This window comes from Callithrix jacchus, chromosome 18, assembly GCF_049354715.1.
Source record: "Callithrix jacchus isolate 240 chromosome 18, calJac240_pri, whole genome shotgun sequence".
Classification (NCBI taxonomy): domain Eukaryota; kingdom Metazoa; phylum Chordata; class Mammalia; order Primates; family Cebidae; genus Callithrix; species Callithrix jacchus.
In genome coordinates this window covers 16960010-16983871 of record NC_133519.1, presented here as the reverse complement: position 1 = coordinate 16983871, position 23862 = coordinate 16960010, and the positions used below count along the sequence as shown (strand labels likewise).

The 23862-nt window shown below is 47.9% G+C and overlaps 1 protein-coding gene across 7 annotated transcripts in view; it reads left to right on the top strand.

Annotated features, from left to right (window-relative positions):
* Nucleotides 1–9514: 9514 nt before the first annotated feature.
* IQGAP3 (IQ motif containing GTPase activating protein 3) overlaps nt 9515–23862 on the top strand; it is a 45877-nt gene continuing 31529 nt past the window's right edge. For 4 of the 7 annotated variants that reach the window (XM_078355990.1, XM_035279333.3, XM_008984604.5 and 1 more), the window contains exons 1-11: nt 9515–9579; nt 13101–13188; nt 16346–16502; nt 16778–16855; nt 18179–18255; nt 19034–19101; nt 19191–19304; nt 19545–19723; nt 20167–20254; nt 20814–20977; nt 21785–21872. In XM_078355990.1, the coding sequence (XP_078212116.1) occupies nt 9543–9579; nt 13101–13188; nt 16346–16502; nt 16778–16855; nt 18179–18255; nt 19034–19101; nt 19191–19304; nt 19545–19723; nt 20167–20254; nt 20814–20977; nt 21785–21872 (1138 nt within the window). In that variant the 5' untranslated portion in view covers nt 9515–9542. Of the gene's footprint in view, nt 9580–9994; nt 10133–13100; nt 13189–16314; nt 16503–16777; nt 16856–18178; nt 18256–19033; nt 19102–19190; nt 19305–19544; nt 19724–20166; nt 20255–20813; nt 20978–21784; nt 21873–23862 lie in introns of those variants that run through there. The other 3 variants (XM_035279330.3, XM_078355991.1, XM_035279331.3) reach the window with 3 other exon arrangements.

Below are 23862 nucleotides of genomic sequence, written 5' to 3'. Positions count from 1 at the left end.
GGGAACTCCACTGGCACTTGATGCCTATGTCTTTTTTTTTTTTTTTTTTTGAGACGGAGTTTCGCTCTTGTTACCCAGGCTGGAGTGCAATGGCGCGATCTTGGCTCACCACAACCTCCGCCTCCTGGGTTCAAGCAATTCTCCTGCCTCAGCCTCCCCAGTAGCTGGGACTACAGGCAGCTACCACCATGCCAAGCTAACTTTTGTATTTTTAGTAGAGACGGTGTTTCACCTTGTTGACCAGGATGGTCTCGATCTCTTGACCTCGTGATCCACATGCCTCGTCAGCCTCCCAAAGTGCTGGTATTATAGGCATGAGCCACCACGCCCAGCTGACGCCTATGTCTTTTATAGCACTTATCACACTGGGTCAGAGTTGCTGACTTTCTTGTCTCTCCCCCACTACTAGACATGGAGCATCTTGCAGGGTCTGGCACATAGTAGATAATCAGTCAATGTTTATGGAAGGAGATGAAAAAGTTCTGGAGATGGATGGTTGTGTTGATTGCACAATAACGTGAGTGTACTTAATGCCACCGAACTGCTCATGTTAACATAAACTGGTAAATTGTATGTTATGTATATGTTACTACAAAACAAATGTTTTTGGAATGAACAAATAGGCGGGGCACAGTGGCTTACACCTGTAATCCCAGCACTTTGAGAGGCCAAGGCGGGCAGATCACCTGAGGTCAGGAGTTCGAGACCACCCTGGTCAACATGGCAAAACCCCATCTCTACTAAAAATACAAAAATTAGAGCCAGGCGCAGTGGCTCACACCTATAATCCCAGCACTTTGGGAGGCCGAGGCGGGTGGATCACAAGGTCAAGAGATCGAGACCATCTAGGTCAAGGTGGTGAAACCCCATCTCTACTAAAAATACAAAAATTAGCTGGGCATGGTGGCGCATGCCTGTAGTCCCAGCTACTTGGGAGGCTGAGGCAGGAGAATTGCTTGAACCCAGGAGGTGGAGGTTGCAGTAAGCCGAGATCGCACCATTGCACTCCAGCCTGGATAACAAGAGTGAAACTCCGTCTCAAAAAAAAAAAAAAAAATTAGCCAGGCATGGTGGCACATGCCTGTAATCCTAGATACTTGGGAAGCTGAGGCAGAAGAATTGTTTGAATCCAGGGGCAGAGGTTGCAGTGAGCTGAGATCGTGCCATTGCACTCCAGCCTGGGCAACAAGAGTGAAACTCTGTCTCAAAACACATACACACACACACACACACACATAAATAGATGAAGTGACTGCATATGCAGGGCCTCTCCTCCACATTGTGGCTCCACAGACACCCACCCAACTCATCATCGAGGTACTCCTGCTATCTAATCTCAAGATATAGTTCAGTTGAACAAACTCTCAGTGAGGCCCTCCTGTGTGCCAGGAGCCACACTAGGCACTGGGGACCCTGGGGTGAGGAGGCTACTGAATTGGCAAGGAGCCAACCTCCAGGAGAGACGGATTCTCTGAAAAGGAGTGTGGTGCGGGCCAGAACCTGCATTTGCTGCCCTTTCCCTGGCTCAAGGGGAAGCTCTCTCCCTCCATGTTTTCCGCTTTCTGTCTGCTGGCTGGTTCCAGGCCCCCAGCCTCCTGCTCCGGTCTCCAGAGCCCTCTTAAACCCGAATACAAGCATCTCATCAGCTTGTATATCCTGTCAGTATCTTTTCCCTTGAAAGGCAAAGGCTTTTCATGAACTCTCCTCCCAGGAGACAGGAAAATGAGTGGAAAAGACCCAGGCACTGGGCTCTTGATCCCTCCCATTTTATCCTTTTTTTCCCTTTTTAAAAGGAGGGGCAGGCAGAAGAAAAGCAGTGTCTTTTAAAATAAATTCCCCTGCTTCTAAGAACACCTGAAAATCTGCCTGTTCAAGGTCTTCCACTCCAGAGCATTCCTGATGACCCCCATCCAGAGTGGGGGTCCTCACTGCAGGATGCCTTACCTCCTTGGGTCTTCTCCGAAGCCGGCTCTCTGGAATGGCCCCTCTGGCTTGAGTTACCTCCCTAGCAGTTAGCTCAAAGCCCTGGGGGTTACTAGACAACCAGGTACCACCCTCCACTCCTAGGGAATTATTTGAGTGACAGCTCAGACACCGTATCTTAGTGCTGAACCTTAGTAGTGCTGCAGACGCACCTCCTCAAGTCCCTCACTTCAAGAAATGAATCAAGGCATCAGAGGGGTGCTTACTAGTTACAGCCTCAGAAATCATCCACTTCATCCCCTCATTTCACAGAGGAGGGGACCAAGCCTCAGACAGCAGACGTGACTTGACTAAGGTCACAGAGCAGTCAAGTAACTGGGGTTAGACTCTAGGTTTTTTTGTTGTTGTTTTTTGTTTTTGAGACGGAGTCTCACTCTATTGCCCAGGATTGAGTGCAGTGGTACGATCTTGGCTCACTGCAACCTCTGCCTCCTGGATTCAAGTGGTTCTCCTGCCTCAGCCTTTTGAGTAGCTAGGATTACAGACACCCACCACCACACCTGGCTAATTTTTGCATTTTTGTAGAGACTGAGTTTCATCATGTTGGCCAGGTTGGTCTTGAACTCCTGACCTCAGGGACCTGCCCACCTTGGCCTTCCAAAGTGCTAGGATTACAGGCATGAGCCACTGTACCCGGCCAGCTCTAGGTTTTTTGATTCAGGTGATTAGCCTAGGGTCCATTCCACTACCCTGTGTGATTGCAAGTTTTTGGTTTTTTTTGCGATGGAGTCTTGCTCTGTCATCTAGGCTGGAGTGCAGTAACATGATCATAGCTCACTGCAGCCTCTACCTTCTGGGCTCAAGTGATCCTCCCACCCCAGCCTCCCAAGTAGCTGGGACTACAGGTATGTGCCACCACACCTGGATAATTATTATTATTATGATTTTTGTAGATATATGGGGTTTTGATATGTTGCCCAGGATGGTCTCAAACTCCTGAGCTCAAATGATTCTCCTACCTACCTTGGCATCCCAAAGTGCTGGGATTACAGACTGCACCTGGCTTGTCCTGTGATTGCAAGCTTTAATGGGGCTTGAGCTGTCCTGGAAGTGAACCGTTTCTCTCTTCTCTCTCTACACACACACACACACACACACTCACACACACACACACACACTCTCTCATTCTCTCTCTCTCTCTCTCACACACACACACACACACACACACACACACATACTGTGCATCTGTGTGGTGGTTTCACATTTGGGAACAGGGTGAAAGACTGACCGTCAGGAAAGGCCTGGAGATCAGTAGAGACTCCCCCTAGACTGCTTTTTCCAACTCCACTGATCCACAACCTACGGGTTCTGCTTAATGAGAGGACAGCAGGCCCCAGGATGTTGGGAATATAATGTCCCAACTCACCAAGGGTGGCCTGCATCAGAAAGCAAATGCCCTCATTGCCTAGGGAAAGGCCTCTTTTAAGTAAGAGGCCTTTGCCAGAAACAAATTATGAAGTGATGGGGCTCACCTGCATTTGGCCTGCAGCCTTTACTAAATGCCTGCTATGTGCAGGTGTAGTGCTGGGCGCTATAGATGGTGCTGTGACGGAGTGAAAAATGGCTTCTCTCTACCCTTCTAGATTCTTTGGCTGAGCTACAAATGAAATTGACATAAAACAGATTAGCAGGAGAAAAACCATTTTAATTACAGTCATGTTTCACTTAGCAACAGGGATATGTTCTGAGAAATGCATTATTAGGTGATTTTGTCATTGTGCAAACATCTAAGTTTGTGTAAGTGTACTTACACAAACTTAGATGGTGTAGCCTGCTACCCACCCAGGCTCTCTGGTACAGCCTATTGTTCCTTGGCCACAAACCTATACAGCACGTTGCTCTCCTGAAAACTGTCACCAAGGCGGGGTGCAGTGGCTCACAGCTGTAAACCCAGCACTTTGGGAGGCCGAGGCAGGCAGATCACCTGAGGTCAGGAGTTTGAAACCAGCCGGGCCAACATGGCGAAACCCCATCTCTACTAAAACTACAAAAATTAGCTGGATGTGGTGGTGGGCACCTGTAATCCCAGCTACTCAGGAGGCTGAGGCAGGAGAATTGCTTGAACCCGGAAGGTGGAGATTGCAGTGAGCCGAGATCGTGCCATTGCACTCCAGCCTGGGCAACAGAACAAGACTCCATCTCAAAAAAAAAAAGAAAAAGAAAAAGAAAATTGTCACCAAATGTCATGCAATAATATTTGTGTATCTAAGCATATCTAAACAGAAAAAGCACCCTAAAGATATGGTATAGGATATTTAAGTGGGGCACAGTGGCTCATGTCTGTAATCCCAGGACTCTGAGAAGCTGAGGCAGGTGGATCACTTGAGGCCAGGAGTTCAAGACCAGCCTGGCCAACATGGTGAAACCCTGTCTCTACTAACAATAAAAAAGAGTAGCCATGTGTGGTCGCACACACCTGTAATCCCAGCTACTTGGGAGGTTGAGGTAGGAGAACTGCTTGAACCCAGAAGGTGGAGGCCGCAGTAAGCCAAGTTCACACCACTGCACTCCAGTCTGGGTGACAGAGAGAGACTCTGTCAAAAAATAAAAATAAAAAGGGGGGGAGATTTAAAATGGTACACCTGTATAGGGCACTTACCATGAATGGAGCTTGCAGAGCCAGAAGTTGCTCTGGGCAAGTGAGTGAGTGAGTGGTGAGTGAATGCGAGGGCCTAGGATATGATTGTTTTTTGTTTATGTTCTTGTTTTTTGTTTTTTGAGATAGAGTCTCTTTCTGCCCTCAGGCTGGAGTACAGTGGTGCAGTCACAACTCACTGCAGCCTCGACCCCCCAGGCTCAGGTAAACCTCCCAACTTAGCCTCCTGACTAGTTGGACTACAAGCGTGTGCCACCAAGCCCAGCTAATTTTTAAATTTTTTTGTGGAGACAGGGTCTCACTATGTTGCCAGGGTTGGCCTTGAACTCCTGGGCTCAAAAAAATCCTCCTGCATCAGCCTCCAAAGTGCTAGGATTACAGGCATAAGCCACCGACCGCATCCAGGCTAGGACGTTACGGTACATGTATATATGACTGCAGCATGGTAGGTCTGTTTACACCAGCATCACCTCAAGCACATGAGTGAGGCATTGTACTAAGACACTGGGTGGCTACCACATCACTAGCTGATAGGAATATTTTAGGTCTATTAAAATCTTTTTTTTTGATATGGAGTTTTAGCTGTTGTTACCCAGACTGGACTGCAATGGCACGATTTCACCTCACCGCAACCTTCGCCTCCTGGGTTCAAGCAATTCTCCTGCCTCAGCCTCCCGAGTAGCTGGGACTACAGGTGCGCACCACCATGCCCAGCTAATTTTTGTATTTTTAGTAGACATGGTGTTTCACCTTGTTGACCAGCATGGTCTCGATCTCTTGACCTCGTGATCCACCCACCTCGGCCGCCCAAAGTGCTGGGATTATAGGCGAGAGCCACCGCGACCAGCAGGTTTATTAAAATCTTATGGGACCATCATTGTACATGCGGTTTGTCGTTGACCAAAATGTTGTTATGAGGTTCATGGCTGTATGTGCAGATACACAGGAGCCCCACAACACATGAGACTTGAAGAAAGGTCAGATGATTGACATTTACATAACATCCCAAGCTATAGAAAGGAATAGGGGTTGGAGCATCTGGGCGGTGGTGCTGATCCAAGTTATCAGAACGTGAGGGAAGGAAGAGCATGGTGAACAGAGGTTGTCCAGCTAGGACAAACAAAAGTTCTCTCAGAGCAGCCCTCTTCCTGATACAGATACTTTACTAATGTAGATTTCCTTTACAGGTATCAATTTCTTTATATGAAGACAACTTTTCAGAGCTACTCCTGTGTCTGCAGTTTCTCAGAACAACCTGCTCAAATATGCCAAAGAAGTGCATTTTGAGGTGGCACATTCCAGTTTCCTACAGTCATATTTTGGGGGTGGTGTGTCCTGAGTTCCAACAGTGCCCATGCCCAAGGCAGGCTAACCCAGCTGTCTGCAGCTTCTGCCCACAGCTGGGCCTTTAAGATGCTACCACAGCCTGGTCAGGGCCAAATATGCAGCTCGGTTTGTCCTTCACTCAGCAGGCTTCCCTTAAGGAGGGAGGATGATTTAGGGAGAGGGCAGGGACTGAAACTGTTCTCACCAAGGCTCCAGTGACCTCCCAGTTACCCAGTGATCATTTCTGAATCATTTTCCTGTTTGATTCCTTTCTGTATCCACCACATCCTTGCACTCTTTTCACTTGGCTTCCATCATGTTCTGTCTCCTGGCTCTCTATTTTCTTCTCTGAAAATTCTCTTTCCATCTCCTCTGTTGGGCTGTCTACCTTTTAAATACTAGTGTCTCCCAACATGCTACCCTTTGCTATTTTCTCTTCTTTATATACTCTTCCAAGAACATTTCACTCACTCCTGTGATTTTAACACCGCTGACGGACGGTGTTACATCTCTAAATGTATACCTGTAGATGTGATTTCTCAAAGTGAAACTCACATTTTCCTAACTCTACCCTGCCTGTGGTCTCAGAGTTAATAGTAGGCCAACAAGCCAGTCTCTAAACCAGAAACTAAGGAGCCATTCTTGACTCCTTCTCTGGCTCTCAATCTCAGCCTATTGATTCTACCTTTGAAATTCTCCTCTATGCTTAGTATACCCTTTGCACTGCAGTCTCATGCCTTGGAGGTGGTATAATATATAGTGGTTAAGAACTCAACCAAGCCTTGGGCCAAGCCTGGTGGCTCATGCCTATAATCCAGCACTTTGGGAGGCTGAGGCACGTGGATCACCCAAGGTCTGGAGTTCGAGACCAGCCTGACCAACATGGTAAAACCCCATCTCTACTAAAAACACAAAAAAAAAACTAGCCAGGTGTGGTGGTGGGGACCTATAATCCCAGCTGCTTGGGAGGCTGAGGTAGGAGAATTGCTTGAACCCAGGAGGTGGATTTAACTCTAGTCTCTACCAGTTATTAGCTGTGTGACCTTTCTAAGCCTCAGTTTCTAATCTGTATTGTAAAGATTAAATAAGACAGTTCTTATAAGATGATGCTAAATATAGTACCCATCATATAGTAAACACTATATTTGTGTTCATCCATAACTCTGGTGTGGAGGAAATTCATCTCTACTCAACTCTGTTTCAAGCCCTGATTCCACTGGGATGATGGAAACAAGGTGAATCTGCTTGGGGGTTTGCCCCTCCTTTTCCCCAGGCTGGAGTCTAAGTAGGAGGAGGTACGTGATGCCAAGGTGAGGCTCATCTGGTCCTCAGCCAACTGTTCACAAAGGTATCCACTGACACCTTCTTTCTTCCCATTTACCTGGCCCTTTCAAGCCCAGAGACCAAGCAGAAGAGGGGAGTAATTCATTCAGATACTTCCTTCTGTCTAGGTCGGGAATTTCTGTAAGCTGTCTATTATCTGCCTGGCTCATTATGCAACTGTTCTTTCTCAGGGTCCTGTAAACCTAGGGTCCCTTCCAGGAAGCAGAGAATGGGACCCCAGTTGCCAGGAGCCACCAACATCTAGACTGTATTTCCCACAGCTGATGTGAGGTAAGGGGAATCCCCCGGGTCTTCAGGGGGCCATCCACTCTCTTCAAACCATACTTTTCCTAGTTTTTTCTCAGCCCCTGAGTCTCTTCTGTTCCTCTGAAGGCTATGTATGGATTTCTGTTTTCTGTTCCTTCACATTCTCCTCTCCTACCTGCCCAAGTTACAAGCCTAGCCCACTGTCTGGTTGCTTGCATGGAGTGTGGGGAAAGGGGAAGGGAGAAATACAAGATGGGGAAACCTATCAGATCATACTTTTTTCAGCATAGTTGTTGGTGTCATAATAATAATAATAATTTATTTATTATTATTTTTTGAAACGGAGTTTCGCTCGTTACCCAGGCTGGAGTGCAATGGCGGGATCTCGGCTCACTGCAACCTCCGCCTCCTAAATTCAGGCAATTCTCATGCCTCAGCCTACTGAGTAGCTGGGATTACAGGCATGTGCCACCATGCCCAGCTAATTTTTTTTGTATTTTTAGTAGAGACGGGGTTTCACCATGTTGACCAGGATGTTCTCGATCTCTTGACCTCGTGATCCACCCGCCTCGGCCTCCCAAAGTGCTGGGATTACAGGTGTGAGCCACTGTGCCCGGCATCATAATAATTTTTTACATGGCCAGTAATTTTTTTTTTTTTTAAGACGGGGTTTCACCTTGTTGGTCAGGCTGGTCTTGAACTCCCGACCTCAGGTGATCCACCCACCTTGGCCTCCAAAGTGCTTGGATTATAGGCATGAGCCACCACACCCAGTCATAATTATTTTTTATTAGTTCAGGCTCTTTTTTTTTTAGATGGAGTCTCACTCTGTCACCCAGGCTGGAGTGCAATGGCACAGTCTCATCTCACTGCAACCTCTGCCTCCCAGGTTCAAGTGATTCTCCTGCATCAGCCTCCGGAGAAGCTGGGATTATAGGCATGCACCACCATGCCCGGTTAATATTTGTATTTTTACTAGTGATGGGGTTTTATCATGTTGGCCTGGCTGGTCTCGAACTCCTGACCTCAGGTGATCCACCTGCCTCGGCCTCCCAAAGTGCTGCGATTACAGGTGTGAGCCACCGCACCTGGCCCTGTGCCTACTTCAGGTTCTTATTATCCCGCTTCTGTGCTACTGCAGTAGCCTTCCAACTGGTCTCTGTCCCTAGCCTCACCCCCTTTCAATTCCCCACTGTAAGATGGCTCTTTTTAAAAGACACATCTGGCTTTGACTTATGTATAAAGTCAAGTTCTTGGCTGGTGACTGCTCACCAGACCCCATGCCAGGGCTCTAGCATGGTGCCCAAGGAGCTACTGGATCTGGCCCTGTGCCTCCAGGCTCCCTTCCAGCCTCTCCCTGATTGAGCTTTGCTCTTCTCTAAAGCTGAACCTAGTTTAGCTTCCCAAACTCACCTCCTTGTTCTTGCACACTCTGGTTCCACTGAATGCACCGCCTCTCTTCTGCAATCTGATCAATTCTCTTTCGCTTCTCAACCCAAATCAGCTGTCACTTCCACTAGGAAGTTTTCTCTGCCTTTCGCTGCTCTTAACCACAGCAATGACCCCCTCCCTCTGTGCATCACCAGCCTCTCATTTATTTCACTATACGTCCATCACTCGTGCCAGAATAGCAAACTTTTTAAGAGCATTGCCTGCGCTTATACATCTCTGCATTCGCATCACCTATCTTAGTGGATAGCGCCAAGTAGGCCCACAGTTAGCTGGACCCGGGAATACAGGAAGCAGAGTAGGGGTTAATGGGAATACTGGTGGAAATGACAGAGGCAATGGCAGGGGCAGCAGCTAGAATAAGACTGTTTAGCAGAGACAGAGTCTGGGAGGAACAAGCTAAAGAACTGCTGTAAGGGGAGCCGGCCCGGCCCGGGGCTCCTCTTCTTCCAGCACCTGGGTGGCCCGCCTCCGCGGCCCGGAACTACAAATCCCAGGATTCTCCGCGGTGCGGACAGGAAGTGTCCTGTCCAGCCGTGGCAACGGTGAGGGGCGGTGGCCCAACGGCGGGAGATTCAAACCTGGAAGAAGGAGGAACATGGAGAGGAAAGCAGAGGTCCCGGGCCGGACAGCCTGTGAGTGCCGTAAGAAGGGTTCCGCAGTGGTGCGGCTGGTCGGGGGCTTGGCCGTCCCGTGAGAGATTGGGGCGTGGGTCGGGCGTGGAGCCTGAGGGGCGAGGGCGGTGGGACTGCTCAGTGGGACGGGAATCCTCAGCCCGGGCGCCGCGGGCCCGAGTGGAACTATGAGTGGCGCATTGCCCCTTGACGAATGTGCTGCTCTGTAAAGCTAACAAAGAACGTTCTCCCTGTTTCTAAGTTCTGGAGCTCCGAGGTCGAGAGAGTGTAGGTGATCCTAATGATCCTTAAAATTCAGCAGTTACTGCTGGCTACCGTACTTGCCCAGCGCTGCCACGGCACAAGACGCCTAAAGGATCTGGGGGACTCTTCGGTTTTGTGATGCCGCTTTCAGACAATGCCTCTCAAACTTAGGGGCTGAAATTACCCGGGAAGCTCGTTTGAAATGCAGATTCCTGGGACCTATCCCAGAGCTGCTGTTCCAGAAGGTCCGGATTGGGGCCCATAATCTGCATTTACAACAAACACCGCTGAGCTTCTTCCCTCACCTCAGGTGAATGCGAGGGAAGTAGTCCCTGGGCCACACTTTCAAAAAAACACTGTTTTAGAAAGAGAGAGACTGGAGTTGGAAGGAAGGGAGGGGCAGAAAGTTTCTATCTGATTTTCCGAATGAAAGTCACAATCTGCTCCTTCTTCCACCCCTCCCTTCCTCTCCATTAGGATTCAAAAAGCAAACTCCATGTCCACTCTTCTGTTAAAGGAAAACTAGTTCCAGACCTGAGAAGGACAGGAAAACTGTTTTTTGTTTTTTATTTTTTTTGAGACAGCATGTATTTGTACAAAATCCCTCCCATGGCCCGCAGTCCTCAGCTCATAACTCTGAGGTGATGTCATTCACTTACTGGTTTATTTTCCATGCTTAACAACCAACACTTGTTCCTTGTACACTCCCTTGGAGGAACCGATGGCTTTCCTGTGGTTGGCCAGTGTTTTCAAATCTGTATGTGGTGGGGCGTGTGTGCGCGTGTGCCTGTGTTTTAATTTACTCAACTGCTCATTCAAATAAGCCCTGCCCTTCCCTAAATCATATTGCAGAATATGCAATATAAGTAAATAGAATAAAGACTGGGAATGACAGTAAGTGCTGAGTCAAAGTCAGATTGGTTAAGCTCTGCCTTTTTTTAAGCCCTTGAGTTCATTTTCTAACTGTGTGTAGCTTTCTCTTACTCTTTCTGTTTGATTTTGTATTGTGTTTCTCAAGGAGAATAGAGAGAGGAGAGAAAGGAGAATTAAGGGAGGCTATGACTAAGGCAAATTAGGAGGGCTGTCTCACTTGAGGGATTCTCTATTCTTGAGTTTGAGAATCAGTATTCTGCATTTATATTTAGCTTGAAGATTATTTTCCTCCTCAAGTGACCTATACCCAAAAGCGTTGTGAAGGTACGTTTGTGATCTTTTAAAATGTTTTTTATCTATCCTTCCACTTATTTGGAAGTGAATGGCATTTTTCCCTCTGTTGGACTGCCTTTCCCCCATATTTCTGCCTATTTACTCCTTAAGATCTAGTTCATAGCTAGAATCCTTTGCTTCCTCTGCTGCTTCCATCGATTTTATTCATGGGCCATAATCATACTTATCACATTAGATTTATTTATTTACATGTTTTTCTCTTCTTTTTTTTTTTTTGAGACGGAGTTTCGCTCTTGTTACCCAGGCTGGAGTGCAATGGCGCCATCTCGGCTCACCGCAACCTCCGCCTCCTGGGTTCAGGCAATTCTCCTGCCTCGCCTCCTGAGTAACTGAGATTATAGGCACGTGCCACCATGCCCAGCTGATTTTTTGTATTTTTAGTAGAGATGGGGTTTCACCATGTTGACCAGGATGGTCTCGATATCTTGACCTTGTGATCCACCTGCCTCGGCCTCCCAAAGTGTTGGGATTACAGGCTTGAGCCACCACGCCCAGCCTTTCTCTTCTAATAATAATCTTTGGCTGGGTACTGTGGTTCATGTCTATAATCCCAGCACTTTAGGAGGCCAAGGTAGGAGGATCACTTGAGCCCAGGAGTTTGAGACCAGCCTGCGCAACATGGCAAGACCCAGTTGCAACAAAAAATACAAGAATGAGTCAGACGTGGTGGTACGCATCTGTGGTCCCAGCTATTTGGGGATTGGGGGCTGAGGTGGGAGGATCACCTGAGCCCAGGAGGTCAAGGCTGCAGTGAGCTGTGATCGCACTACTGCACTCCAGCCCGGACAACAGAGTGACACCCTGTTTCAAAAACAAAACAAAACAAAAAACCACTAATACCTCTGTTATCCAGGCTGGAGTGCAGTGGCATGATCATGGCTGACTGCAGCCTGGACCTCTTGGGCTCAGGTGATCTTCCCACCTCAGCCCCATCCCAAATAGCTGGGACTACAGACGTGCATCATTACGCTAGGCTAATTTTTGTATTTTTTGTCAAGACAGGGTCTCACCATGTTGCCCAGCATGGTCTCAAACTCCTGGGCTCAAGTGATCTACCTGCCTCAGCCTCCACAAGTGCTGGGATTGCAGGCATGAGCCACCATGCAGGCCTTTATCTCTAAATTTCTTTTTTTTTTTGAGACGGAGTTTCACTCTTGTTACCCAGGCTGGAGTGCAATGGCGTGATCTCGGCTCACCACAACCTCCGCCTCCTGGGTTCAGGCAATTCTCCTGCCTCAGCCTCCTGAGTAGCTGGGATTACAGGCACGTGCCACCATGCCCAGCTAATTTTTGTATTTTTAGTAGAGACGGGGTTTCACCATGTTGACCAGGATGGTCTCGATCTCTTGACCTCATGATCCACCCGCCTCCACCTCCGAAAGTGCTGGGATTACAGGCTTGAGCCACCGCGCCCGGCCTATCTCTACATTTCTTAAGAGTAGGGGTCTACTCCTGTTTCCCACGTACTCCACCTTCCATTCCTTGTCCTGCCCTGAGCCAAGTCCTGTATCAGCCCTTTATCCTCACATACTTTTCTACAATGATGTTCAATAAAGTGCATGTGTTCCTGGAAAAAAAAAGAGTCAGGGGCGGGGTCTGCTAGTCCAGTGCCTGACATAAAGGAGGTATTGATGAATGAATGAATCAGTCAATCCTTGTTGGTTCTAGTACCTCACCTCTGAGTGGGTAACCAACAAGGATGACACAGGTCTACTTCTTGGAGAAGTCAGTCTAATTAGGGGTAAGAAAAGGAGTTAAGTTTCAAGCCAAGGAAGGCTCTGGATGTCCCAGCTGGGAGGTACTGAGGGAAGGGCCATGAGTTGTCTTAGGGAGGAAGAGGACAGGAGGATAGCTGCAGAGGAAAGAGAAATGCCTCCACTACAGGAGGAGGTCACCTGTTAAAGGATATCCTGGGAAGAAAAGGAGGGACACATGGGAGATGCTTCAGGTCTCTGAGCAGGGTTGCCTAAGCAAGTCTGTTAAGAAAAAGCTTCAATGCTAAGGCCCCTCTGATGTTCTCTTCATTGACCCTATCCCATTTAACTCCTCAGATGAACGCCTCACAGCTGAGGAGATGGATGAGCAGAGGCGGCAGAACGTTGCCTATCAATACCTGTGCCGGCTGGAGGAAGCCAAGCGGTGAGCAGAGTCCATGAAGATGGACTCTTTCTGATCTCCCTTTCCACCACCCCCCACCCTAGGCATCTGCCCCCAAAGTAAATGCAACAGATCAAGAGTCCATGCTGTGGGAAAGGGCAAGTTGAAATAGCTTTTTAATTTTTTTTTTTTTTTTTTTTTTGAGATGGAGCCTCACTCTGTTGCCCAGGCTGGAGTACAGTGGTGTGATTGGCTCACTGCAACCTCCGCCTCCCAAGTACAAGCGATTCTTCTGCTTCAGCCTCCCGAGAAGCTGGGACTACAGGCACATGCCACCATGCCTGGCTAAGTTTTTATTTTTAGTAGAGACAGGATTTTACCACATTGGCCAGGCTATCTTGGACTCCTGACCTCAGCTGATCCTCCCGCCTAGGCCTCCCAAAGTGCTGGGATTACAGGTGTGAGCCACTGTGCCCTGGCCTTTAATTTTTTTTTTTTTTAAGCAAATCTCAGTCACATCCTTTTATCTCTATATATGCAATACATCTCTCTAAAATAAGCGGACGTTTGCTTATATAACCACAATGCCATTATAGTAGCTTTAGTTAATCCTTGGAAGATCAATACCCAGGCCACTTTCAAATTTTTTTGCTTGTCTTTAAAAAAAAAAAACCTGTTTTTACAGTTATCTTATTCAAATAATGATCCAAAAAGCTCACTAATTACATCTGCTTGTATGTGTCTTAAGTCTTATATAATCTCGAGCAGCCCATCTCCCCATTTCAGTTCGTTATATTATTGACTTGCTGGGAAAAAAAGTGTCATTTTTCCTAAAGAATATTCTACATTTTGTCTTTTTTCTCTTCTTTTTTTTTAAGAGATTGTTATCTAATTGCTTTTTTATGTCATTCAGCTTGTTCCTCTATACTCTGTATTTCCTATAAATGAATGTTGGCTTAATTAGATTTAGGTTCAACATTTTTGACAAGCAACATGGCGAAACCCCATCTCTATAAAAAATACAAAAATTAGCCAGGCATGGTGGCATGCACCCATAGTCCCAGCTACTTGGGGGGCTGAGGAAGGAGGATTGCTTGAACCTGGGAGGTCAAGGAGGCTGCAATGAGCCAAGATTGCGCCACTGCACTCCAGCCTGCGCCTGGTGATAGAATGAGACTCTGCCTCAAAATAAATAAATAAATAAATACATTTTATTTATTTATTTATTTTGAGACGGAGTTTCACTCTTGTTACCCAGGCTCTAGTGCAATGGCGTGATCTCGGCTCACCGCAACCTCCGCCTCCTGGGTTCAGGCAATTCTCCTGCCTCAGCCTCCCTAGTAGCTGGGATTACAGGCATGCACCACCGTGCCCAGCTAATTTTTTTTGTATTTTTAGTAGAGACAGGGTTTCACCATGTTGACCAGGATGGTCTTGATCTCTTGACCTCGTGATCCACCTCCCTCGGCCTCCCAAAGTGCTGGGGTTCCAGGTGTGAGCCACCGCGCCCGGCCAAAAAAAATTTTTTTAAAGCCAACAAAAATCTGGATGGGTGCAGTGGCTCATGCCTTTAATCCCAGCACTTTGGGAGGCTGAGGTAGATGGATCACCTGAGGTCAGGAGTTTGAGCCCAGCCTGGCCAACATGGTAAAACCCTGTCTCTACAAAAAAATACAAAAATTATCTGGGCACTGTGGTGCATGCCTGTAATCCCAGCTACTCGGGAGGCTAAGACAGGAGAATCACTTGAACCCAGGAGGCAGAGGTTGCAGTGATCTGAGATCATGCCACTACACTCCAGTCTGGTCGAAAAAGTGAGACATCGTCTCATAAAAACAAAAACAAAAAAACATTTTTGACAAGTCTTCATTAGTGTTGGTGTTGGGTTTTTTCCCCCACTCACATCCTTTTACTCCTATATACTGGAATGCGTGTATCTAAAATATGTGATATATAACATATGTAAGATACGTGTTCCATATCACATCTCATAGAAAGACAGTGTCTGCTTGTTCCACTTTCAGTGATGGTAAGTTCAATCTGGGAGTTTAGGTGAAACCAACGTGATTTACACATCATAAAATTTCCCATTAACTTTTCATCTAATGCTTTCTTCATTCATTGTTGGTCCACATCAGAATTTATTATTTTACCAAGGGTGCAAAATGACTATTTTTGAGTTCTGTCATTTCTTCCGTATTTACTAGCTGAATTCCAAATAACTTTTTCTCATCATCTTAGGACTATTTGGTTACCCTAAAATTCAATCCGTGCAGGAAAAGCAGGATGCATACTTAATTCTTTGCTTTTAATCAACAGGATACTCTTAATGTTCTTAAGGGAAGTCGGTAGGATGAGGCAATCAGGAAAAATCAGGTGTCTAAGGCAGGGAAGGTATGAAACAATGTGACTGGCTCTCTGTTTGGAAATGGATACTTTCCAATTAGACCCCAATATATAGGGAAGTTTGGAGATTCTCTCCGAGGAGACTTTAATCTCTTCCTCATACAACCATCAGCAATAATAATACTTTACATTTATATTCAAAGTGTTTTCACATTCATTAGCTCATTTGATCCTGGCAGCTGCCCACTGAAGGAAGTACAGGTGGCATTGTCCTCATTTTGCAAATTGTGCAACTGAGGCTCACAGAGGTAAAGTAGGGGAGATAATGTGGAAAGCAGGCCTTCGAACTCCAAGAGCTGTGATCTTTCTGTCCCTTTGTGCAGCTCCCCTTCCATCAGCCCCACTACTCCCATCATCATTAAACCTGGGTTATGAGCCACGTAGATCATTTAGGCAGACATGACCTTTCTGCACCCAGGTTCTCAGACAACAATGCAGAATGAAAGAAGTGAGCAGATACAATTTGGTTTAACAGTCAACGATGTAACTAGACTGAGTGAGAACCTGTGTAACAGTTAAGCCTCACTGAAGATAGACAGGTTCAGGATCTGTCAAGGAAGATTTCCTAAGGTGGGTGGGACTGAGGGTTGAATAATCCAGATATTTGGAGCAGCCTGGGAGAAGGTGGGAAGAGCCAGACAATGGGCAGAGAGGGGAATTAGGGGTAGGGCCAGAATAGGAGGCAGAGGAGGGTCAGGAACCACTTGAAAGGTGGGAGAGAGGGAAGTTCTATAGTTAGAATAAATCCCTGTGGTCTACCAGAGTTCGTGAGAAGGTGATCTCATGTTCATAGCTGGATGGAGGCCTGCCTGAAGGAGGAGCTTCCTTCCCCAGTGGAGCTGGAGGAGAGCCTTCGGAATGGAGTGCTGCTGGCCAAGCTGGGCCACTGTTTTGCACCCTCCGTGGTTCCCTTGAAGAAAATCTATGATGTGGAGCAGCTGCGGTACCAGGTGGGAGGATTGGACCCCACCTTCTACCTTCTTTCTCTCAAACTATCCCTTCACCTCAAAGCTGTGAGGGTAGGGTGACCATATAACTTATTGTCCAAATCTGGATAAAAGTGGGGGTTATTTCTCTGTCCTGGTGGGGTTGGAAAATCCATAGCATGGGGTCCTCTGGTTCCCCTCTGCCCTTCTCTCCTGAATCTTTAAGCTGTGGTCTGAGCTTTACCCATATGGAGTGCTGAGAACTGTGGAAATAGATTTTCTTTTTCTTTCCCTCTCAGGCAACTGGCTTACATTTCCGTCACACAGACAACATCAACTTTTGGCTGTCTGCAATAGCCCACATCGGTCTGCCTTCGGTAATATTGGGCCTGAAGATTGGTATTCATCTTTACTCCTTACCAGCCACCCCCCACAATCCCATGCTTTATCTCCCTGGGCCCTTTAGCCCTATTTCCATGTGTCTTTTAAACTAACTCAATCTAAGAGAACAGTTCCTTGGGGCTATGTGTCTTTGAACCAAGTTATTTTTTCTCTGCCTCCTCTTCCCTATGGACGAAAGGAGGTGAAGTTTCCCTGGCCTGAGTGGCATGGTTCCCATTACGCAGTGGGGGCCTCCTATGTCATGCTCATGTTGGCCAGCCCTGCCTCCACCAAAGTTCACAGTTTGAAGCAAGGGTATACACATCTCTAGGTAGTAGACGACTTCAGGTTAGCAGCCCAGGCCCAAAACCAAAGCTGGACACATGGTTTTACTCTTTGAACCTCAGTTTACTACTCATCTGTAAAATAGGTTTAGTGAGTCTTGCCCTGTCTACCTAACACTGTTGCCAGGAGGATCATGTGGTCTGTGTGAACTCCCTTTGTGAATTGTGAAGAGTTATACAAATGAAGGCATGATAGGATTCTGCAATGTATGGTTTCTTTCTGCTTTGTTTTTCTTTGCTGCAGAAAGGAACTATAAGACAGGAAACAGCAGTAAAAAAAGACACTTTCATGGGAGGCAGAAGCAATAGAGGTCATGTGTCTTCAGTGGGACTGGAACACTCTAGGTGTCTAGATTTGGTTCATTATTGTGAACCTAAATGTAACCAAGATATATTGAGGTTAGGCCTCATTACCGTTGTCAGGTGCATTGAGAAGCCATACCTGGTGCCACTCCGTTCTTCGAAGGGCTCTCATTGGTCAGAAGCCGCTGGCTTGGAGACAGGGATAACAGCCCGACACTTTTGTGGTCCTTGACAATATATGCTTCAATGGGCCCTCCATGGGAATAGGCCAGCTCTCCAGCAAACCACCTTTCTGGCAAGAGTCTAAAGTGAAGCATGCAGGCTCACTGTAGACATCTGGAAGACAGCTGGGGGCCTAGCTTTGTAGTTACTGTTTTTGGAGGAGATGGCTTATATCTCGTAACCTTGATAGCTCTATCTGGTGTTTGGTCAATCCAGGGCACCCTAGGACTGTGTTCTGTGGCTGAGCCTTGGCTTAGTATGCATCCCAGTGCCTTTCTTTTATACTAGGCTGACTTGAAATGGTTGGGGGAGACTGACCTAGACACCCCAGGTAACAAGGGAGCACACACCTCAGGTTGGAGAGGAAGACCCATTACTTGGCACCCCCTCTCCGTATCTGGTGCTGCTTAAAGGTTCCCAATGACAGTAACTGGCTGGTTTCCCCTCTAGACCTTCTTCCCAGAGACCACGGACATCTATGACAAAAAGAATATGCCCCGGGTAGTCTACTGCATCCATGCTCTCAGGTGAGAAACCTAAAATTTTATCATCCAGGCTCCTCTGGGTGGATGTGAGCAACAATCAACAGAACAAACACAGCAAGAAGGATGAAGGGTAGACCACAGGGAGCACTGCTCAGGAGAGTGAGCTTTCCGATTTACAGAATTGTGTTTAGATTTTTGTGCATGTCTGTGAGCGCAGTTATGTATGGCCTGTGTGGGTGAAGGGGTAGGGCAGGCAGGATAGCAGAGGCAGGAAGGTATCAAGGTGGGGCCTTCAGCTTGTGACTGGGCATAAAGGAATCAGAACAGGACCTACTGAGAGCAATACATGCCAGCCGCTTAGTGTGAACGGCATAGGCTCTTTGGTCCTACTTAGAGCCTGCCATCAGCAACCAGTTGGCTAAATCACAGTGACTGCCAGTTCTTTGTGTTCACCATGTCATCTCTTTCTGACTTCACTTCCCATGTCCTTTTGTGCCCCTGTGCCTTAGCTCAGCAGGTATCTGCTTGCTGTGCCCTTCCTGTCCTCTGTTTCCACTGAGTGACCTGTTACTGCAATTTGGCCTTCTCTGTGAAGGCTTTCCAGTCCCCCCAGACCCCCAACACCATCTTATTTACCTTCTGCAGCATTTTCCTTGGGCTGATTTAAGGTCATATTTCTGTGGGTTGGTGGTGACTTGAGGGCACATGCTGAGTGGTCTTCATCTCCAGGTCCCCATAGTATCTCCTTCAAACCCATCATGGGCAGAGTGTTGAAATGAATAAGCCCCAGTGCCTTCCAATGCCTTGCATTTCCTCCTAGTCTCTTCCTCTTCCGGCTGGGATTGGCCCCTCAGATACATGATCTATATGGGAAAGTGAAATTTACAGGTAAGCCCAGCTCCTTCCCTGACCACACAGCCTGGGCAGAGTCTTGGGGGTTCTGGGCCTGATGAAGGGCACCTGTGGCATCATTGCAGCTGAGGAGCTCAGCAACATGGCATCTGAACTGGCCAAATATGGCCTCCAGCTGCCTGCCTTCAGCAAGATCGGGGGCATCCTGGCCAATGAGCTCTCGGTGGATGAGGCTGCAGGTAAGGACTGGACTCCGCCCTGCCAAGAGTAGACTCTGTGGGTGTGGGAGGGCTTCAAGCCTCACAGCCATTGAATGGATTCTGGCCACCTCTCACTACAGGTAGGGCCATCAGGCTACCTGGTTTGCCTGGCCCCTGAGGGTGGGAAAAAGGGTGATTTCAGAGTGGCCTGCTACTGGTTGTGCTCTGATCTGGGGTTCACTCTGGTCTCCTGACCTTGTTTCCATGCCCCACTCCCAGTCCATGCAGCTGTTCTTGCCATCAATGAAGCAGTGGAGCGAGGGGTGGTGGAGGACACCCTGGCTGCCTTGCAGAATCCCAGTGCTCTTCTGGGGAATCTCCGAGAGCCTCTGGCCGCCATCTACCAGGAGATACTGGCCCAGGCCAAGATGGAGAAGGCAGCCAATGCCAGGAACCATGTAAGGAGTAGTCTTGGGATGCAGGGGCCAAAAAGTTGAGTGGCTGGAAAGTCTCAAGTGAAACCAGCACTCCTATCTGTCATGTCTCTAGGATCCAGAATTGCTTCTTAGAGAAACCATAACTTTTCGGTGATTTTAGATAAATAGGAAAGGAACTTGGGAGAATGATGAGAATTCAGAAGAGAAGAGTGGAGAAGAGGTTCTTGGGGGATGATCTTCAGGGAAGCCTGAGAGGGGATCTGGAATGTAGAACAGAATGAGATTGGACTGGAGGTTCCAAAGGTTAGTTTGGCTTAATTGTGTCAGTGCCAGGTGTTTAGACCCCACATTTTCCTGAATTTGGCCTTGGGAAGGTCCCCAGAAGAAGAAAATAGGTGTAGCCAGGGAGGGTAGAGCAGGACAAGAAGATTGAATTGGGTTCCCCAAGTTCCCTCTCAATGTAGTTTTTGCAGGATGACGGAGAAAGCCAGGACATCTATGACCACTACCTAACTCAGGCTGAAATCCAGGGCAATATCAACCATGTCAACGGTAAGAGAGATCGGCCAGGAGTGGTTTGAGGGTGCCCTCAGTGTAAGCCCCTGCACTGGGAGGTTTGGGGATAGCTTCTCTCAAACCAGAAAGCCCTACGGTCTCACTTTCGCCAACCCTTGCCTCGGGGAAAGATCAGATTCCAAGGAGCTTGTGCGCTGCTTTCTGAGAAGTGGTCCATGTCCAGGAAGCTTCTGTCTGAATGGAGAACCATGGAGAGGAGCAGCTCTTGATGCAGACTGGGGTCCTTCAAGAGGGGCAGTGTGGAAAATACATGAGGATGGGGGAATCTGGGTAGGAGCTGTGTGAAGGCTCAGGATGGGTGGGCATTTGCCTATTTGGGTAAGGATATCCTCAGGGTCTGGGGTGGTGAAGTGAGAAGGCTGTGAAGACTAAGCTGAAGAATTTGGACTGAACCGAATGGGCCCAGGAGCCAAGGTGGAAAGGATGGGGGTAACTCTGGGCAGGCAGGAAGAGGGCAAATTTCTAAGGCTGGACTAGGGGATTGTGAGAGGTAGCTTTCTCACACCGTCCATTATGGAGTCTTGGTTTTTTTCAGTCCATGGGGCTCTAGAAGTTGTTGATGATGCCCTGGAAAGGCAGAGTCCTGAAGCCTTGTTCAAGGCCCTTCAAGACCCTGCCCTGGCCCTGCAAGGGGTGAAGAGAGACTTTGCTGACTGGTACCTGGAGCAGTTGAGCTCAGACAGAGAGCAGAAGGCACAGGTTAGCCTCTGTCTATTACCTGCCACACACTAACTATAGGATGGGAGAGGGCCTCTTACTCAGGCCTCACCATTATTGGTCCTTTTTATTCTGTAAGTGCTACCTACATGTTTAAATGGTTAAATCACCCCAAGGCCTAGTAGACCAGACTGATCAGCTTCTGTCCCTGAGAGTCCCCTAGACTGACCAGGAGGAACCGAAGGACAGTCCCATAGGCAGTAATGTGCTCCCCCACTGGTGACCTGGTGCCTCCACTTAGCAATCTTGTTTTCAACCCAGTTGACTTTCCCCCTGACACTATTCATTTTGTCTATGTTGTTATTTTAGATGCTTGCTGAGCAAGAAAGGTTAAAGATGAGTTAATAGGGCTGGGTGCCGTGGCTCATGCCTGTAATCCCAGCACTTTGGGAGGCTGAGATGGGTGGATCACTTGAGGTCAGGAGTTTGAAACCAACTTGGCCAATATGGTGAAACCCCATCTCTACTAAAAATATAAAAATTAGCCGGTGTGGTGGCAGGTACCCATAATCCAGCTACGGGGGAGGCTGAGACAAGAGAATCACTTGAACCCAGGAAGCAGAGGTTACCGTGAGCCAAGATTGTGCCACTGCACTCTAGCCTGGGCATCAGAGCAAGACTCCCTCTCAAAAAAAAGGGTTAATAGGGATGGGTGAGCCTGACTAAAGCAGAGAGGTGGTAGTATTGAGGGTAGGCGGCCGGGTAGACCTGGGAGTTCATGCTGGCAGCTCCTAACGCATGGTCATGGCCCCAGGAGGACTCCATTCTGCTGCATCTCTTCCCTCTTAGGAGCTGGGCATGATGGAGCTTCTAGAAAAGGAGGAAGTCCAGGCTGGTGTGGCTGCAGCCAACACAAAGGGTGATCAGGAACAAGCCAGTAAGTCATCCCCAGGTCTGAGGCCTGCTCTGGGCTTATCTCTGACTCTTAGAAGGGCATCCCACCTCTTTGCTGGCTTCCGTATTGGGCAATACACACTGCTGCTGTTTCCCAGCCTGGCTAGGGACTTCTCCCCTCACTTAATCTGCTCTATTCCTGCCGCCTGCGGGGGCACTAGAGATAAGTTCATTAAGGCCTTAGAGATAATGACATGCCAATACTGCACTGGGCTGGTCTCCTGGGGCAGGCAGTTTTCTTCCAGGCAGTTTGCCTGTAATTTTGACAGTTTTAACCTGCTTGAATTCCTTTGGCTTCTGAAATGTAGTAATTTTCCAGAATAGGAGCAAGAAACTCATCTTCTAACTCAGTTTCCCTTAAAAACATTATATACAAATATATTCTTTTTTGTTTTTAGTTTTTGTTTGAGACAGAGCTTCACTCTGTTGCCCAGGCTGGAGTGCAGTGACACAATCTTGGCTCACTGCAACCTCCACTTCCTGGGTTCAAAGGATTCTCATGCCTCAGCCTCCCGAGTAGCTGGGTTGACAGCCGCCTGCCGCCATGGCAGGTTAACTTTTGCATTTTTAGTAGAGATGGGGTTCTTTGTGTTGGCCAGGCTGGTCTCGAACTCCTGGACTCAAGTAATCTGCCTGTCTTGGCCTCCCAAAGTGCTGGGATTACAGGCATGAGTCACTGCGCCCGGCCACGAATAGAATTCTTTATTACAAGAATGTGAGTTAGTAATTGTCTTTCTCCAAGAGATCAATCTGCACTGCAAGTCTGAAGAGAAACAGAGTGCTGAGGCAAAATGCAGTAGCCTGTGGACACTAGACCTGTTGACAGTTGCTTGCCCAAGTCTGGACTTGCTGTCAGGTTTAGAGGTTGCTCAGTAACCATTTACCTTTGTCTAACAGAGCTTTCCCACACTCACTAGCTTGCGGTAGTCCCCAGGCCACTCCTGGCTGGCTGCTTGCCTAATCCGCTCAGTTCATTCCTGATTGCTGCTGCCAAAGTAATCTCTGAAGCACAGATCTGATCTTATCTCCCTTGTTGAACATCTTCAGACCTTCATGGGTTCTTCCATTATTTAGCCCACGCTTTAGTCCTATCTCCTTGTCCTGGCAGATAAGACCTTTCCAGAGTTCTTCCCCAGCTCTTCTGGTCACATTCCGCCCAGTTCAGCGGAGCAAACAATCTGTTCTTCCCAGATTGCCCTCCAGCCTTTCCCATCACTGGGCCCCTGGTCCTCTGGGTTACATTTCTCCCACATTCTCACCTGTTGATAAGCAGGTGAAAACATTCTCCAGAGCTGTCTCCAAGGCTTCCTCTTCTGTGAAGTCTTCCTGCTCTCTCCCAGCCAGAGCCCCTCCCCTGCACTGCCATAGCATTGTGGGGGGTGGGGGGAGGTGGACTTCTAACATGACATGACAGGGGCGCACTGTAGGTACTTTGGTATTCTTAGTTCTTCCCGGTAGATTGTGCTTTCCTTGATGCCAGTGCCCGTATCTGCTTGGCATTTTATAAGCCCCAGAGTTGGTAAAGTCAGACTACAATGAGGCACCACAGCCCCTCTTAAGCTTACCGCTGTGCTTTGCAGCAAACGGCTCCACCATGGAGTTGGTGCCTTATTCTTCTGTGCTGTCATCAAGCCTTGGTCCCTAGAGCCTCCTGACTAACCTCATCTTAGTTATGCTCCACAGCCACCTGTCAATCATGTGCTCACTACCTTAGGAACTCACCCTTTGCCATGACAGCCACTCTCTGTTACATGCTGAGCTACTCAATTTCTAGGCCTGACAAATTGCTTCTTACAGAGTCTCTTCTTAAAGTGACCCAGCCCCTTTTCTTCCTGAACATTTAGAAATGCATTTTAGACCTAGCAGAAAACTAGCAGGTCTTCGAGAGCAGTTACAAAGCCATTTCCCCACCAAGATCCCCTGGCAGAGCCTGGTTGGTCAGGAGAGTGGAGATGCCCCTGAATGTCCAGCCT